The sequence below is a fragment of the Rhipicephalus microplus genome, chromosome 2 (assembly GCF_043290135.1).
Source record: "Rhipicephalus microplus isolate Deutch F79 chromosome 2, USDA_Rmic, whole genome shotgun sequence".
NCBI lineage: Eukaryota > Metazoa > Arthropoda > Arachnida > Ixodida > Ixodidae > Rhipicephalus > Rhipicephalus microplus.
Window position 1 is genome coordinate 64,772,859 of NC_134701.1, and position 15,644 is coordinate 64,788,502.

Here is a 15,644-nt window from a genome sequence, read left to right on the forward strand (position 1 = left end):
GACATGCTTCTATTTGATGAAATTTTGGTAAGAGAGCGGAAGAGTGTGAACTCCAACACTCTAACCTACACCGGTCTCGTGGACTGTGGTGAAGAAGATAAGCATTGTTCTGAGCTCGCAAATCATGCGCTGGTGTTCATGTTTTGCCCTTTTGGGGACAGTTACGTGCAACTGACCGGTGTATTCGCATCAAAGGGTAGTACTAGAGCGACTGTACTTAGCCAGTTGGTCCTCCAGGGGATCGTCATGCTTGAAAACGCTGGTGCACTAGTTTATGGAGTTGTCTGTGACGGAGCGGCGATGAAGAGAAAGATGTGGATGCACTTGGGCATCAGTGGGAAGCTTGGTGAGATGAAGAATTTTTTTAGTATTCCGTAAATGAGGAGCACAAGGTGTCTGTGTCTTTCGTCTATTCAAATGCATCAGAAACAGACTGTTTAAACAGGTGAACGGGCAGTGGGTGAAATGGAACCTGTACACGCCCGCGTAAAAGGAAGACTGCAAGAACGTAGGAGGCCTAAAACTTTGCCCAAAAGTAACTGAGCACCATATGTGCCCTTTGAAAATGGAGCTTATGCGCGTTAAGCTGGAATTGCAAGCCTTCAGCCGGTCTATGTGTGCTGTGGTATCAAGTTCTATGCTGAATAAAACTTTTGAATGCCCAAGAAGCTGCAGGAACAATGGTGTTCACTGAAAGAATGAACAATCTTTTTTGACTCCATGAATAGACGGCATCCAACAGAAGAGGTGCGATATAGTAGCCGTGATCTCTCTGTGACCAGAGACTCAATTCAGTGGCTGCATGACTGGGAACGAGAGCTCCAGTTGGGTGCGATTGTGAAGGAAATGTTTCTCACACCAACAAATGTGGAAGGCCTCGGGGTCACAATGCTTTCTAGGCTTGCGCTAACTGAGTACCTGTTAACCAAGTGCGCTTACAAATATCTCTTAATGGCGAACTTCAACCAGGATCCCCTTAAGAGATTCTTTGGCAAGGCAAGACAGGCAGCCTGGGACAATGATCATCCAGGCATGCCAACGTTCCTGCAATTGTACCACATGCATTTAACACAGGTACGCAGTAAAAGATAGAAAACATTTTATGAATAATGTTACGGGTAACTTATTTAATAAATTAAATACGATGCACCGTGCTCAGCGAACAAGATGGCGACAGTTCGTCAACAACCAGCCACCAACGTCGTCTTTCTCTTTCTTGCAGACAGGCTGTGCCGGCTGTTGCGTATCATAACCCCCCGGTGGTAGAAACACGGTCTCGGTGCTTGAGCAACTCGGATGCGGTAGAAGGAGGGTGATAAGGCTTGAGTCGAGCTATGTGAACGATGTCACTCGAAGGTGACGATGATGACGTTGAATTGGCTGGAACGATCTCGTATGTAACGTCAGTCACCTGGCGAACGACGCGGTATGGTCCAGTGTAGCGTGACAGCAGTTTTTCAGAAAGCCCTACACGCCGAGTGGGGGACCAGAGGAGGACAAGGGAACCCGGTGAAAAGTGCACGTTTCGATGATGGGAATTGTAGAGCTGTCTTTGGTGCTCCTGTGAAGCCTGCAGGCGACTACGGGCGAGTTGGCTTGCGTGGTCGGCTCGCGCGATGGCTTCGCCGGCATGCTCAGTGACCGAGGGCAGCAAGGTGTCAAATGGTAGGGCGAGTTCTCGGCCGTATAGAAGATAGAATGGTGAATAGCTGGCAGTGTCGTGTTGTGACGAATTATATGCGGACGTCACAAATGGCAAATGAACGTCCCAGTCCTGGTGGTCGGCTGCTATGTATTTAGAAAGCATGTCGGTTATGGTGCGGTTGAGGCACTCCGTAAGACCGTTCGTTTGCGGATGGTACGAAGTGGCAAACTTGTGCTTGGCAGAGCAAGAGCGCAGGATTTCATCAACGACAGCTGATAGGAAGGTCCGGCCCCGGTCAGTGAGAAGTTGGCGTGGAGCTCCGGGTACTAAAATAATATCATATACCAGAAAGTCCGCCACATCGGTTGCGCAACTCATCGGAAGTGCTCGTGTGATAGCGTACCGTGTCGCATAGTCAGTGGCGACAGCGATCCATTTGTTGCCTGAGCTGGAGATTGGGAATGGCCAAGCAGGTCGACGCCAACTCGAAAAAAAGGTTCAACGGGAATGTCGATCGGCTGAAGGAATCCTGCTGGTAGGGAAGATGGCTTTTTGCGACGCTGGCAGGGCTCACGAGCGGCGACGTAGCGTCGAACAGAGCGGGCAAGACCAGGCCAAAAGAAAGGACGACGTACATGGTCGTATGTGCGAGAGACGCCCAAGTGGCCCGCCAAAAGAGCGTCATGAAGTTGGTTGAGAACAGTCGCATGAAGATGTGCTGGTATGACGGGGAGCAAGTCATGGCCATATGGATCGAGGTTACGGCGATACAGGTTGCCGTCTTTTACCAGGAACATTTGTAGAGATGCGTCGCGAGGCATTGACTCAAGCTTGTCAATGATGGTTCGCAAAGAAGCATCCAGGCGTTGTTCGTGGCCAAGGTTGAGTAGCTGCGTCACAGACAGAAGGTCTGGAAAGGTGTCAGTATGGGCAGCCTCTTCCACAGGGTAGTGTGATAAACAATCAGCATTTTGACGTGACCGCCCTGTTTTGTACGTGACGGTGAACGTGTATTCTTGTAATCGTAGGAACCAATGAGCGAAGCTTCCTGTGGGATCCTTGAGTGAGGCCAGCCAGCAGAACGCGTGGTGGTCGGTGACTACCCGGAATAAACGCGTGTAAAAGTATGGGCGAAACTTGGGGACTGCCCACACAAGAGCAAGACACTCACGTTCCGTGATTGAATAGTTGCGCTCGGCTGTAGATAGCAGGCGGCTTGCATTTGCTATAACACGGTCATGTCTGCGTTGATGTTGCATTAGCATTGCCCCGATGCCATGCCCACTAGCGTAAGTGCGAACCTCGGTTGGAGCTGATGGATCGAAATGGGCTGAAATCGGTGGTGTTGTAAGGAGCGTCGTGAGCTGGGAAAAAGATGAGGCTTGATCAGCGCCCCAGAAAAACTGGATGTCCTTCTTCAGGTGGTTTGTGAGTAGGCGTGCAATCATGGCGAAGTCCTTAACAAACCGTCGAAAGTAGGAGCACAAGCCCACAAAACTGCGAACGTCTTTTGTTGACTTCGGAACAAAAAAGTCCGTGACGGCGCGAATTTTCTCGGGATCCGGGCGGACTCCTGCGGCATCGTTGATGTGGCCAAGTACGGTTATTTGACAACGAGCAAACTGGCATTTCGACGAGTTCAGTTGAAGTCCGGCTCGACGAAAAACTCCAAGAATTGCCGATAAACGCTTGAGATGGGAGTCAATGTGGGCGAGAAAACGATAACGTCGTTTAAATAACATAAGCAGGTTGACCATTTAAACCCTTGGAGCAATGAGTCCATCATTCTTTCGAATGTGGCCAGCGCATTACAGAGACCAAAGGGCATAACTTTGAAGTGATAAAGCCCGTCAGGAGTGACGAATGCGGTCTTCTCATGGTCCATCTTATCCACAGCGATCTGCCAATAGCCAGATCGAAGGTCGATATAGGAAAAATACGTAGCACCGTAAAGGCAGTCTAAGGCATTGTCGATTCTAGGCAACGGATAAACATCTTTCTTCGTAATTTTGTTGAGATGCCTATAATCTACACAAAAGCGCCATGTTCCATTCTTCTTTCTGATCAGGACGACAGGAGAAGCCCAGGGGCTACAAAAGGGTTCGATTATGTCTTTTGCAAGCATCTTTTCGACTTCCTGTTGTATGACTGTGCGCTCGGACGCGGAAACACGGTATGGACATCGGTGAATGGGACTCGCCTCACCAGTATTGATGCGATGAGTAACAACACTCGTTCGGCTTGAAGCCGTGCTGGCGATGTCGAAAATGTCACTATAGGAGTCCAGGACGTGACGAAGGGCTTCCGCTTGACCAGGAGCGAGGTCTGATGGTACCATGTGGTCAACGTCGACGTTTGATGAACGTGACAGAGTTGGTTCATGGTCTGAGGTGCAGCAATCATCTACTCTGAAGGGTTCAACCGTATGGTCTTGTAGAGCAGTAATTTCGGCCAGGGAGATACCTTGTGGAAGAATTTGGGCAGTGAGGGCAAAATTGACAATAGGAAGGCGTGTGCGGTTTTCAACGATTGTCAAAATGGTGTGTGGAACAGCGACGCCATGCGTAAGCATCACGGCATGAATCGGTGCCACCATGTAATCGCCGTCAGGTACAGGTGGTGTAGAGAAGAGGCTGATATGTGTGACACAGCTAGGCGGAAGGCGTGCGAAATCAATGCAGCAAAGGCGACTTTGGGGTGGGTTGGTCAGATCAGAAAGTAGAGGCATTTCAAGGTCAAGGCAGCCGGCTGAACAATCTATAAGGGCCGAGTGAGCGGTTAGAAAATCCATGCCTAGAATTACTTCATGAGGGCAATTTTCTATAACGGTGAAAAGAACAGCAGTACTTCTATCGGCGATAGTCACACAAGCAGAACACATGCCAATAATCGCGGCAGTTCCCCCATCGGCGACTCGAACGGCTCGGTTCAAGGCGGGTGTGACAACTTTCTTTAGGCGGCGACGAAGAGCAGCACTCATTATGGACACATGCGCGCCGGTATCGATCATTGCGCGCACAGGTACATTGTCTAAAGTAACGTTCAACAGATTCCGGGTGGTCGGTAACGTTACACGAGGATTTCTTGCAGAGGTAGTCGTCAATGCAGCTTCCCCTCCAGAAGCTGCACTGCCTAGTTTTTCGATCGGGGGCGCTGCGAATAGGTCGGAGAGGTAGGACGGCGTTGTGGGGGCGAACGAGATTGACGGCGAGCAGGGGATGGTGAGCGGGCGTAGCGAGGTCTCGTCAGAGGTGCGGCAGAATCAGAGGATGTGGTCGGCATAGGGGAATCAAAATCAAATGTTGAAGACAACTGGTGGTCAGAAGTGGCCTGAGTAGGAGGCCCATAGCGTGCCGGCGGAGCCCTGTGATTGCGGCAATATGACCGACACGTCGGCAGTTGAAGCATATGGGCTTGTCGTCCAGTGTACGCCATTCGGACAAATCGCGCTGTCGAGAGTAGTTGGAACCAAATCGAGGAGCGGAGGGACGACGATAAAAAGGCTCGGCAGAGTAGACTGGTTGAATAGTGTGTAGGCCGACGTTCGATAATTCTTGACGAACGACGGCTTGTATCAGTGAGATAGTGGTCGGTGAAGGATCAGGCGTTGGAAATGGAGTAGCTACTGGTTGGGCTGCCTCGACCTCACGACGAATGATGCGGGTGAGGTTGTCACATCGGGGAACTGGGCGGATGACGTCATCACAAGAGGAAGTAGCAGCTGTGTTCGGCAGGCGCATGATGCCGTGGGTGACCCGGCGGGCTTTAGCCTGTTCTAGACGGCGGCATTCTGTCAGGATCGTGTCGATGCTCGTGACATTATTAAAAACCAGCAGGTTGAAGGCATCGTTAGCAATCCCTTTGAGGACGTGATTAACTTTTAGGGGCGAAGCTCCTTAGGGTGTGGGCTGTGCGTCCCCTGTAGCCTGTATGTAGCCACCTCTAGTTTAGTTCTTGCAGTGTTCACTAGATGGCGGTACCGTCTCCTGTATGTAGCCACCTCTCGTTTAGTTCTTGTAGTGTTTACTAGATGGTGGTACTTGTAGCTGATGATGAAAAGATGCAAGATGTTATAAACTAGAAAGCGGTACTTGTAGTTGATGAAAGACGCGAGATCTTATAAAATAGGAATGATGTCACATATGGCGCGTGTCATTGGTTGAAGGCAATCGTTCGATTTAGTGCGGCGACGTACGCTAGGGGGAGCGATGTAATAAAATTGAGTGGGCAAAATGTACAGAGGATTCATTGTTTACCAGGTTTACCTCCGGAGCTTCGCCCACTCATCATCATTCACTTCGTGGATATGGCGGAATTTTTTTCTTCTTCTGACATGCGCTGGTCGACCTTGCTACAAAGCGCCAAGACGTCAAGAGCCGATGAGACGTACGATTCAGTAGACGTCTGGGCGCGAGTGGCGAGAGTCTTGTCGGCAGCGAGCTGACGATCAGATGAATCGCCGAAAAGATCACGGATCTTCGATTTGAAAGATCCCAGCTTGTGATTTCGGTTTCGTTGGTTTCGAACCATGTCCGCAGCGTGCCGTCGAGGTAGAACACAACATTGGCGAGCATGAGCGTGGGATCCCAGCTGTGGGTAGCACTGACTCGCTCGTACCGGTGCAGCCAGGAGTCAACGTCGATGGTGCCGTCAGCGGAGAAAGTTCCAGGATCCCGCAGGGGTGGCAGGGTGACGTAGGTTGTCGACTCGGATCGAGAGACCGGTGGGGATGAGGCACTGGCAGTTGAAGTAGCCGAAGAGTCCCCGGTGTTGCGACCGCTGCGCGTCTCCATCGAGGTACGGGAGTCGTCCACCTCCACCAATAATGTTACGGGTAACTTATTTAATAAATTAAATACGATGCACTGTGCTCGGTGAACAAGATGGCGACAATTCATCAACAACCAGCCACCAACGTCGTCTTTCTCTTTCTTGCAGACAGGCTGTGCCGGCTGTTGCGTATCAATATGATTGCACTGTACAGTGAACTGTTAACTCAAATATATCACATTCTAAAGCTAAATCTCAAGGGGGCACTCTTAAGGACTGTCCTCCCCAGCCTGACCACAAGTCTGGACTCCCTTGACCCCCCCCCCCTTCCCCCATGATTTACGCCTATGAGGCTACTATACTGCTTGTATACTAGTATAGAAAATGTTTAATAATAAATATAAATATTTATTAGATGCCTAAGCGATGTTTCAGACTTTAGAAGTCGTTAAAACACCAACAAAAATCTTAAGCTGGAGCATTTTTTTTCTGCTTCGAAGACACTTAAGCCTGCTTCAAAGCACAATTTTTTCTGCTCCAAAATTTGCTTCAAAAAGCAAAATGTCACTTCCATCACTGCTCATAACGACAGCATTCGTGCACCAGTTTTCATAATTATTTTCATGTTCATCTCGGCATTTATTAGTACGATCATTCTAGCGCTAAATAAGGCAGTCACAAAACTATCAAAGAGCCCGTTCAAGTTATTACTGGAAGTTAATTATATATACTAAACAAATTTGCCCATACCGAAAATGTTGAGCTAAAGTTTAGTTGCAAAAAGTCTCTGAAGTTGCCTACTTTCTTACAAATGAGTTCTGCAGACTCTTGCATGTTGACTCAATGGGCTGGGAAAGAGATAGTTGACGACAGTGTATTCGTTGCACTCAGCCACAAAGGCATTGGTCCTGGGTTTGATCCTTAGACCAGAACAAATTTTTCTTCAACTAAGGTGCTTTTCGTTCTGAAATACTTTGAAACCTCAATACAACAACTTTTGATATAACAAAATATTGTTTATAACAAAGTAAGTGAAGAACAGTCTTGCAATAGATTTAGTGTTAAAATATACCTTTATAACCAACCTATTTTCATATAAGCAGCAACTTTGTTATAATGTGGTTTGAGTGTATATATGCATAGGCATGCGCAAAAGGTGGGCAGAGAGGGCGGCTGCACCCCCTATTCACCTAAGAGGGGGGCACGACACATCCTCCACGCATTGACTAGGGGGCCGGGCACCCTCCTAGTCATCTAAGGGGGGTGCAATATCTGCCCCATACATTCACTTAATAGGAGGAGATGCTGCAATGAACCTTCCCCCCACCCTGAACGTGAACCGTGCACACGCCTATGTGTATATGTATGGATTTCTGTGTGGCTTCGTTTTACAAGTGGGTGATTTCCAGTTATCTCTTTCATGCCAAAGCATCCTTGGCACATACGTGATCATGGACCCTGTCACTCTGTTTTCTTCACCGTAGCTTGCACTTTTGTGGCTAACAGAAATGAACTTGAACTGTAAATAACTTGCTGGCTTATATTGAAAGTGGAAAACAGAATAAATAAGGAAAATTGTGGTGTATACTTTTATATCAAGAAAAAACAAGCAGAAAAGCCAGAAAAGCAGCTCTATTCAGCACCATGTTAGAACCATTAGGTGAGGATGTTATATGATTGAAGCTTACTCTAGAAATGACCAGATCAATGAATTGCAAGTGTGTATTCTTGTGTCCCTAAGAGTGAAATGCAAGAGTTGTTTAAGAAAGTAGAGTTGATTTAGACCCTCATTAGTAATATGTTCTATGTGAGCAGTCCAGTGTAATTAATCTAAAGGGAGTATTATGCCTAAATACTTAAATAACACTACTTTTTTTATTACTGAATCATTTGTTTTATAAGAGCTTTAGGATGGAGTGATGTTAGTGAAGATGGAAGATGTTAGCTCTGCAAAGTTTTCTGTGCAAGTTATTGTCCCTTAAACAACACAATGATCCACAAAGAGACGGATTGAGGAAATTATGTTAGATGCAAAGGTACAGCCTGGCCTTGTTCTGCCTCAATTGCCTTCTAATGTTAATAATGAAATCATGTGTTGTCTACACTAATCCTTAGCTTATCTCACATGGAATTTGAAATTTCAGACTTGTATATTATGCAGAGCCTAGCTTAAGAAATACAGTGATAGAATGGGCTTGAAACAGTGTCACGAATGCCTCGATACTTTCACTTTTTCCTATGATTACTCCACATCCGCAACGGTGGTCTAGTGGCTAAGGAACTTGGCTGCTGACCGCCAGGTAGCTGGATCGAATCCCAGCTGTGGCCATTGCATTTTCAATGGAGGCAAAAGTGCTTGAGGCCCTTGTGCTTAAATTTAGGTGCACATTGAAGAACTCCAGGTGGTCGAAACTTCTGAAGCCCTCCACTACGGCCTCTCTCACAAACGCACGGTAGTTTTCGGACGCTAAACCCCAATAATTATTATCATACAATTTCTCCACAGTGAGTCAGGAATCGCAAGATTCAGTAATGTATGCTTTGACATACTTTCCAAGCCGTTTACAAAATGCTTTCATAACTGCTGGCCACATGCTTTGGTGTATTTCAAATACAAGTATGCACAGTCTGCTAAACATAACTTTTGGAGTCTATTCGAGAAGGACATAAGCAAGAACACACACAGAAACACCGAGCGCTACACGAGGTGCTTTTGCGCGTTTTCTGTTGCATCAACCTCAGCTGTGCCCCCAGTGCGTCTGATTTTGGTGTTTAGGCACGAGGTCATTAAACCCTACTCCTACCCTCTGTCACCCCTCTCTTACCGCAACTAATCATGAACACTTCTGTAACTTTCTGCACTTGCCAATGAGCATCCTTCATGTAGGTAGTTCCAAGTTGGCTGAAAATGTTCAGTGCCAAAAGTTGCATTCATAGAAGGAACCTTTTCTTTCTTGTCTGTAATCTATTTTTATGAATTGCAACTTTGTCGCATGCATGCTGATATAAACATGATTTGTATTCCAATGTTGTACGTTGTGATCATCAATCTGTAAAATTGTTTATCTGTTTGTCTGCAACCTCTTCCCTCCTCCCTGCTTTACTGTGTGGCCTCTGCCATGTTGGCTTAATAATATATGTGTGGTTATGATTATTATATATTTGTATACATTATAAAGCTAGCAACTACATATATGTGGCTGCTTGTTCCCAGATAAAACACTGTGGCAAAGCAGCGCTCGTGTGTGTCAAGCCTCATCTCTGTCGCAGTCTTGCGCACTTTTACCGTGTGCCGGCACTTTGCCTCAAAAGAATGACGATTATGCTGCGGATAATTGGTGATTTAAAATTCTGTCTTGCAGACCCATGTCAGCCCCTAAGCTTTGGTTCTCGATTGTGCAGATGCAGCATGGAGGCCTCCAGTGAGTGGACCAGCATTCCGGCGTATGCAGCCCACCTGTCTCTGCTCCAACCAAATCTGCCCGCACGTGATGTGCTCATCAAAGAGCTGCGCTCACTTAGATCGCCGTTCACTAGCACTCGCATGCAGCTGCCCCTGCGCTGCAACATTGTAAGAAATAATCTTGGTGTAGTAAAAAAAAAGCTTATTGTGCGATTCGTTACAAAATTGTAGGCTCGACCGACACAAAACTCCACGTAACTTGCCGTTTTCATGGTCTGGCCGAGGCACTAAGGCATGTGGATGAGACATGCTTCATAATTATCTGAGCTGAAGCCCCAACCTATCTGAAACAATGATGTATAAGCGATGTTGTTGGCTGCAGTGTTTGGAATCTGAAGTTGCGTTCTGATACCACTGTGTGAACGACACTCGCACAGCTTGTGTACGATTCGCCAGGCTAAAGTTTCTATTATGTGGCAAATAGTATAGCACAATGCCATGTGTGCAGAGCTTTTGTTGGGCTCATGCACTTATCAGATGACAGCAGAGCTGAAATTGTATCTCTAGAGGGTCACATTCTTGGTGGAAATTAGTTTCCCCTGAGCGGTTTTCTTTATTTCTTGACAATGTATGATATTGAACGCGAGAAGCATCTAAGTTTAGGTGTATTATTCAACAAGTGGGTGAACCAGCATACGTGCACACATGCATATATATATGACACATATAAATTGAGCCTACGTGTAAAAAAAAAAAAAAGAAATGGGGGACCGGTAAATTTCACCTGTAAGAGTTGAATGCAAAAGCAATATCCTAGCCCTAGTGCATGCTTCAACCACTTAGTGTATACTTTTTATTGTTGGATCTTGCTAGAGAAGTTTAAATTGTGGATTACTACAATATAATCAATAAGTTTGAAAGTGGCTTGTGTCAGTAAGCTTTTGCTTGCATATGGCTGCGTTATATGTAAGGGGTAGTATGCTTTTAACCATGAGCAATTGCATAGCTGAAATGTTTCCAGACTTGCTATACCCTCTCTACAGGTTTTAAAAGGCCCATAAACTACCTCCGATATTTTTTCGAGGATTTTAAGTAAACGCGCGCATAGTGTGCAGAATGCCATCGCATTCAACGATGCTACATGTGGCAGTGCTACGAGCCGCCAGCACACCACAAATTCTAAGAAACAGTGCCTCTTTTTTTCCTGGCCTTTCGGGCCTTCACGTGACGCACCATGCCACATCTCTGATGTGCCAAGCCAAATATGCCAAATATGCTGTGATTGGTTGAGCAAGAGCCTACAACTTCTGGTCAGTCTGCAAGCATCTGTTTGCTCTGCTTGTTGTTGTTCATCAGGTGCAACACGTGCAGGGCATGGCGTGTCCCCATATGGGTCCATCGTGTTGGTTATTCTTTGAAGGCGTGCCCGCACGCAAGATCTATACCGGCACAATTATGGCAGCCACAGTTCACCAACAAGCACGCAACTGACAGTCGACTACCGTAGTCGTGGCAACCGGAAGTGGATAGTGTTTCAAGCAGGGCGCCAGCGATGACGTATGCCACGCGAGATTGTGAGGGGCATGGAAGGGGCGCTTGGCGAAAGGGCAAAGTGGTGTGGGAGACTATACAAGCGGGGGGAAGTGCAGAAGAAAGCAAAAAGGTGGGGTCGTCACGGTTTCGATAATCAAAAACGTCTTAACACCATTATCACTGCTCCAAATCGAAAAATTCTCATGGTTCCGTGTTGGTTGTACACTCGTTCACAATTTTCCCATCACAACTGAATTTCGACCGCTGGGTGGTCTAAGAGCTTTTTAAAGGAATATGCATAGTAACGTGTGTGCCTTTTCAAAAAAATTGCTGGCTTTAAAGCATGAAGTCATTATAATAATCACATGTTTCAATGCCTGGTGGTAATGTACATGTGTACGACGTAACATTAATGCTATATACATATTGTATTGGGAAGCTTGTATACAGGGCACTTATGTTTATAAAACATGAGCGTTGTTCGCACTGCATTTCCCAGAAGAGGAAGTTATTTAACTGTATTACTAAGCAGACGCATAGATGTGTGGTAGAACACCTCTTTGCCACGCAGATGACCCAAGTTTGGTCCTCATTGGGACTTGGTAATGTTTATTTATTTTATTTGCATTTTTCTCCATTTTTCAGTTGAGGGAAAAAACTTTTAGCTCACAACCAACGACGCCCACCCTGACACCAGAATTGCTGTGAAGCAGGCTTTTTGATGCTATCGCGTTAAAAAGCATTTTCATACCTTGGCCAGGTCCACAGCAAGAATGCTGAATGTTTCTTTTTCTTGTCTGTGTGCCTGCACTAATTATTTTTTTTTATATGGCAGGAAATTTTACTTATTGTAGTGATAAGAAATAGTAAAGAAGCTTTGGCTCTTGCGCTGGACCAGCGCGAAGACGAGAAAGACGAGCCCAGAATAATAACAGCCAGCCCACAGGAAAGGTGGTGTCTCTTGTTTCTAATTTTTCACAGCAAGGGCGCAGTCGTCAAAAGGCTTTGGCAAACCTCCGCTGCTAGCTTGAAGTAATGCATCTTCCAGAAGAACACTGTGACTTATCATCGCTGATGGAACCCGCAAAGCGACAGCCGCAGAAAGTATTGATCCAACCACCAGCGGAAGGAATCCAGGCCTTCATTGTGGTTCCAGGGAACTTGTTTGGCGACGTGATACTTTGTACAAATCATGTCCATGGGCTCCTCTCAGCTAGGGACAACGTAGTACGTGCCTCCTCGATACCTGGCAACGTGTCGACGCTTCAAGTACCATTGGTGGATGGCCTCCATGCTTCCTCAGCGGCTCAACGTTGCTTCGTTGTTTGCACAGTACCAGGTCACGACACATTCATGACACAAGTCAGGATAGGTGGACATTATTTTCTTTGACTCTAAGAAGGCTTTTGATTTTGTATGCCATGCAAAACTAATTTTAAAGCTTCAGGCTGTAGGATTACCTGATTTTGCAGTTTCTTGTGTTATATAAGGTACAGTATAATTAAGTGACAGAGTGCAGTTTGTAAGTATCGATGGCCATTGCTTGCGGCAGTTGCCAGTGGCATCGGGTGTTCCACTAGGAAGTGTGCTTTGTCCCTTGTTGTTTTTTGTATACGTAAATAATATTGTCACGTGTGACAGGAATGGAGGGAGCAGACTCTAGGTCGAGGAAGAAACTGTTTATTCGGGCCGTACTTGTGGCCACGCAAAAGGAAAGTTACACTGACACTGATAGTGGCGAACAGAGCGTCGGCCGTCGATCAACTGACAAGCGCCGAATCTTGTCGGCATTTATACACTTGCCATTGAATATTCTAGCGTTATCGGTAGTGGCGGCGTATGTTCCAGAATAATCTCTAATGTTCACAAAGTGGGAGTAATTTTGATAAAATAATATACTGCCACCTCAAAGTTTCTCGAACAGGGCAGGCGTGGTTTGCGCTGAGAATTATTGACAGTGAAACGATGCGATAACAAATCTTGAGGACAGAACGTGGCATTACCCTTCTTGAAAAAGGCATCGTCTTGATGCCTAAAAGAAAATACGAGAGCAAGATGAATGCAAAAGTAACAGTAAAACAAAAAAGTATGACAAATAGGCATAAGCAATAATGCACAATTATGGAGAAACAACAAATAATACAGTCATTATGTCCCTAATGCACATGGAATGGTTTGAGGCGCATGACATGGACGACTTCAGGTCGTGCACGGCGCCATCGAGAGTTTGTGATGTCGTTGAGGACAATCTCATAGTCAAGTGCGCCGAGACGTCGAACTACCTTGTATGGTTTGAAGTACCGTCGCAGAAGTTCTTCGCTCAGTCCTCGTCGGCGTATCGACGTCCATATCCAGACGCCTTCGCCGGGCTGGTACTTTATGTAGCTTCATCGAAGATTGTAACGGGGGCTGTCCGGCTTCTGCTGATTTTTGATGCGCAGGCGGGCGAGTTGTTGAGCATCTTTGGGGCGCTGGAGATAGACAGTCACGTCGATGTTTTCTTCGTCGCTAACGTTGGGTAACATGGCATCGAGCATCGTGGCTGGGCTCCTTGCATGCACCAGCTTGTACGGCATCATCTGCGTCGTTTCTTGGACGGCCGTGTTCTATGCGAAGGTCACGTATGGAAGAATTGCATCCCACGTCTTGTGCTCGACGTTGATGTACATGGCCAGTATATCGGTGATGGTCTTGTTGAGACGCTCGGTGAGGCAATCGGTCTGTGGATGGTAGGCGGTGGTCCGGCGGTGACTTGTATGGCTGTACCTCAGGATTGCCCGAGTTAGGTTCGCTGTAAAAGTGGTACCTCTGTCTGTGATGACGACTTCTTGAGCTGCGTGACGCGAGACGATACTCTCGACGAAGAACTTTGCTACCTCGGTGGCATTGCCTTTGGACGGAGCCCTTGTTTCGGCGTAGCGGGTGAGGTGGTCAGTTGCTACGATGATCTATTTGTTTCCGGAATTCGGCGTCCAGAACGGCCCCAGTAAATCCATGCCTATTTGCTGAAACGGCCAGTCAGGAGGCTCGATAGACTGGAGAAGACCGGCTGGCTTGTCGGTGGTGTCTTTCGTCATTGACAGTCTCGACATGTCCGAACGTAACGAGTGGCGTCGGCGGCAGGTCGTGGCCAGCAATACTTCTCCCATATTCTCGCGAGTGTACGGGAGACAACAAGGCATCCAGTCGTCGACTAGTCGTGTAGAGCATCCAAGACTTCTGGACGTAATGCCGAAGGTACTACGAGAAGATAGTTGGCCCAATGTGGTGAAAAGTTTTTATTGACGAGGACACCCTTTCGCAAGAAAAACGATGCCAGTCCTCACTTGAATACTTTTGAAACAACGGCAGCCTTGCCCTCTAGGTATTCCACAAGGCCCTTGGTTTCAGGGTCGGCACACTGCCGTTCTATAAAATCATCGACGCTTAAGGTTCCCAGGAAGCAGTCGCCGTCCTCGTTATCCTGCGGCGGTGGTTGAACAGGGGCGCGAGACAGGCTGTCGGCGTCGGAGTTCCTTCGTTCCTACTTGTAAATGACGGTGATGTCGAATTCCTGAAGTCGCAGACTTCACCGTGCGAGGCGACCTGAAGGGTCCTTCAAGTTAGCTAGCCAAGAGTGGCCATGGTGGTCGCTCACAACTTTGAAAGGCCTGCCGTAGAGCTAAGGACGAAACTTGGAGGTAGCAAAGATGATGGAAAGACACTCCTTTTTTGTTGTGGAAAATAGTTGACTTCCGCTTTAGATAGCGACCGGCTCGCATAACTGATGACCCTTTCAAGTCCGCCAATCTTCTGCACCAAGACGGCTCCGAGCCCTACACTGCTTGCGTCGGTGTGTTCCGTGTCGGCGTTTTCGTCGAAATGAGCAAGTGTTGGTGGTGTCTGCAGGCGTCGTTTTAGTTCTTGAAATGCTTCCTCCTGCGGGGTTTCCCACTTGAACTCGACGTCGGTCTTTGTCAGGTTAGTGAGTGGTTCGGCGATGCAGGCAAAATTTTTGATGAAACGCCTGTAATAGGCGCAGAGGCTGAGCAATCGACGCATGGCCTTCTTGTCAGGGGGTGACGGAAATGCAGCGAAGGATGTTGTCTTCTGCCGGTCGGGGCGTACTCCAGACTTGCTGATCACGTGTCCCAGGAACAACAGTTGCTCGTATACAAAGCGCCACTTTTCTGGCTTCAGAGTGAGTCTGGAGGTTTTTATTGCTTGAAGTTCAGCTTCAAGGCGCTGGAGATGTTTGTCGAAGCTTGAGGAAAACACGACATCGTCCAAGTACACGAGGCAAGTCTTCCACTT

The 15,644-nt window shown here is 47.2% G+C and overlaps 1 protein-coding gene across 3 annotated transcripts in view; it reads left to right on the forward strand.

The window, feature by feature from the left end:
* Nucleotides 1–15,644, forward strand: part of LOC119170863 (uncharacterized) — a 103,532-nt gene that overhangs the window by 17,063 nt on the left and 70,825 nt on the right. For all 3 annotated transcript variants that reach the window (XR_012893685.1, XR_012893684.1, XM_037422143.2), the window contains exon 2: nucleotides 9,818–9,986. Coding sequence is in view for 1 of the 3 variants with exons in the window: in XM_037422143.2 (XP_037278040.1) it covers nucleotides 9,825–9,986 (162 nt within the window). In the remaining 2 variants the exon portion in view is untranslated. The remainder of the gene's footprint in view (nucleotides 1–9,817; nucleotides 9,987–15,644) is intronic.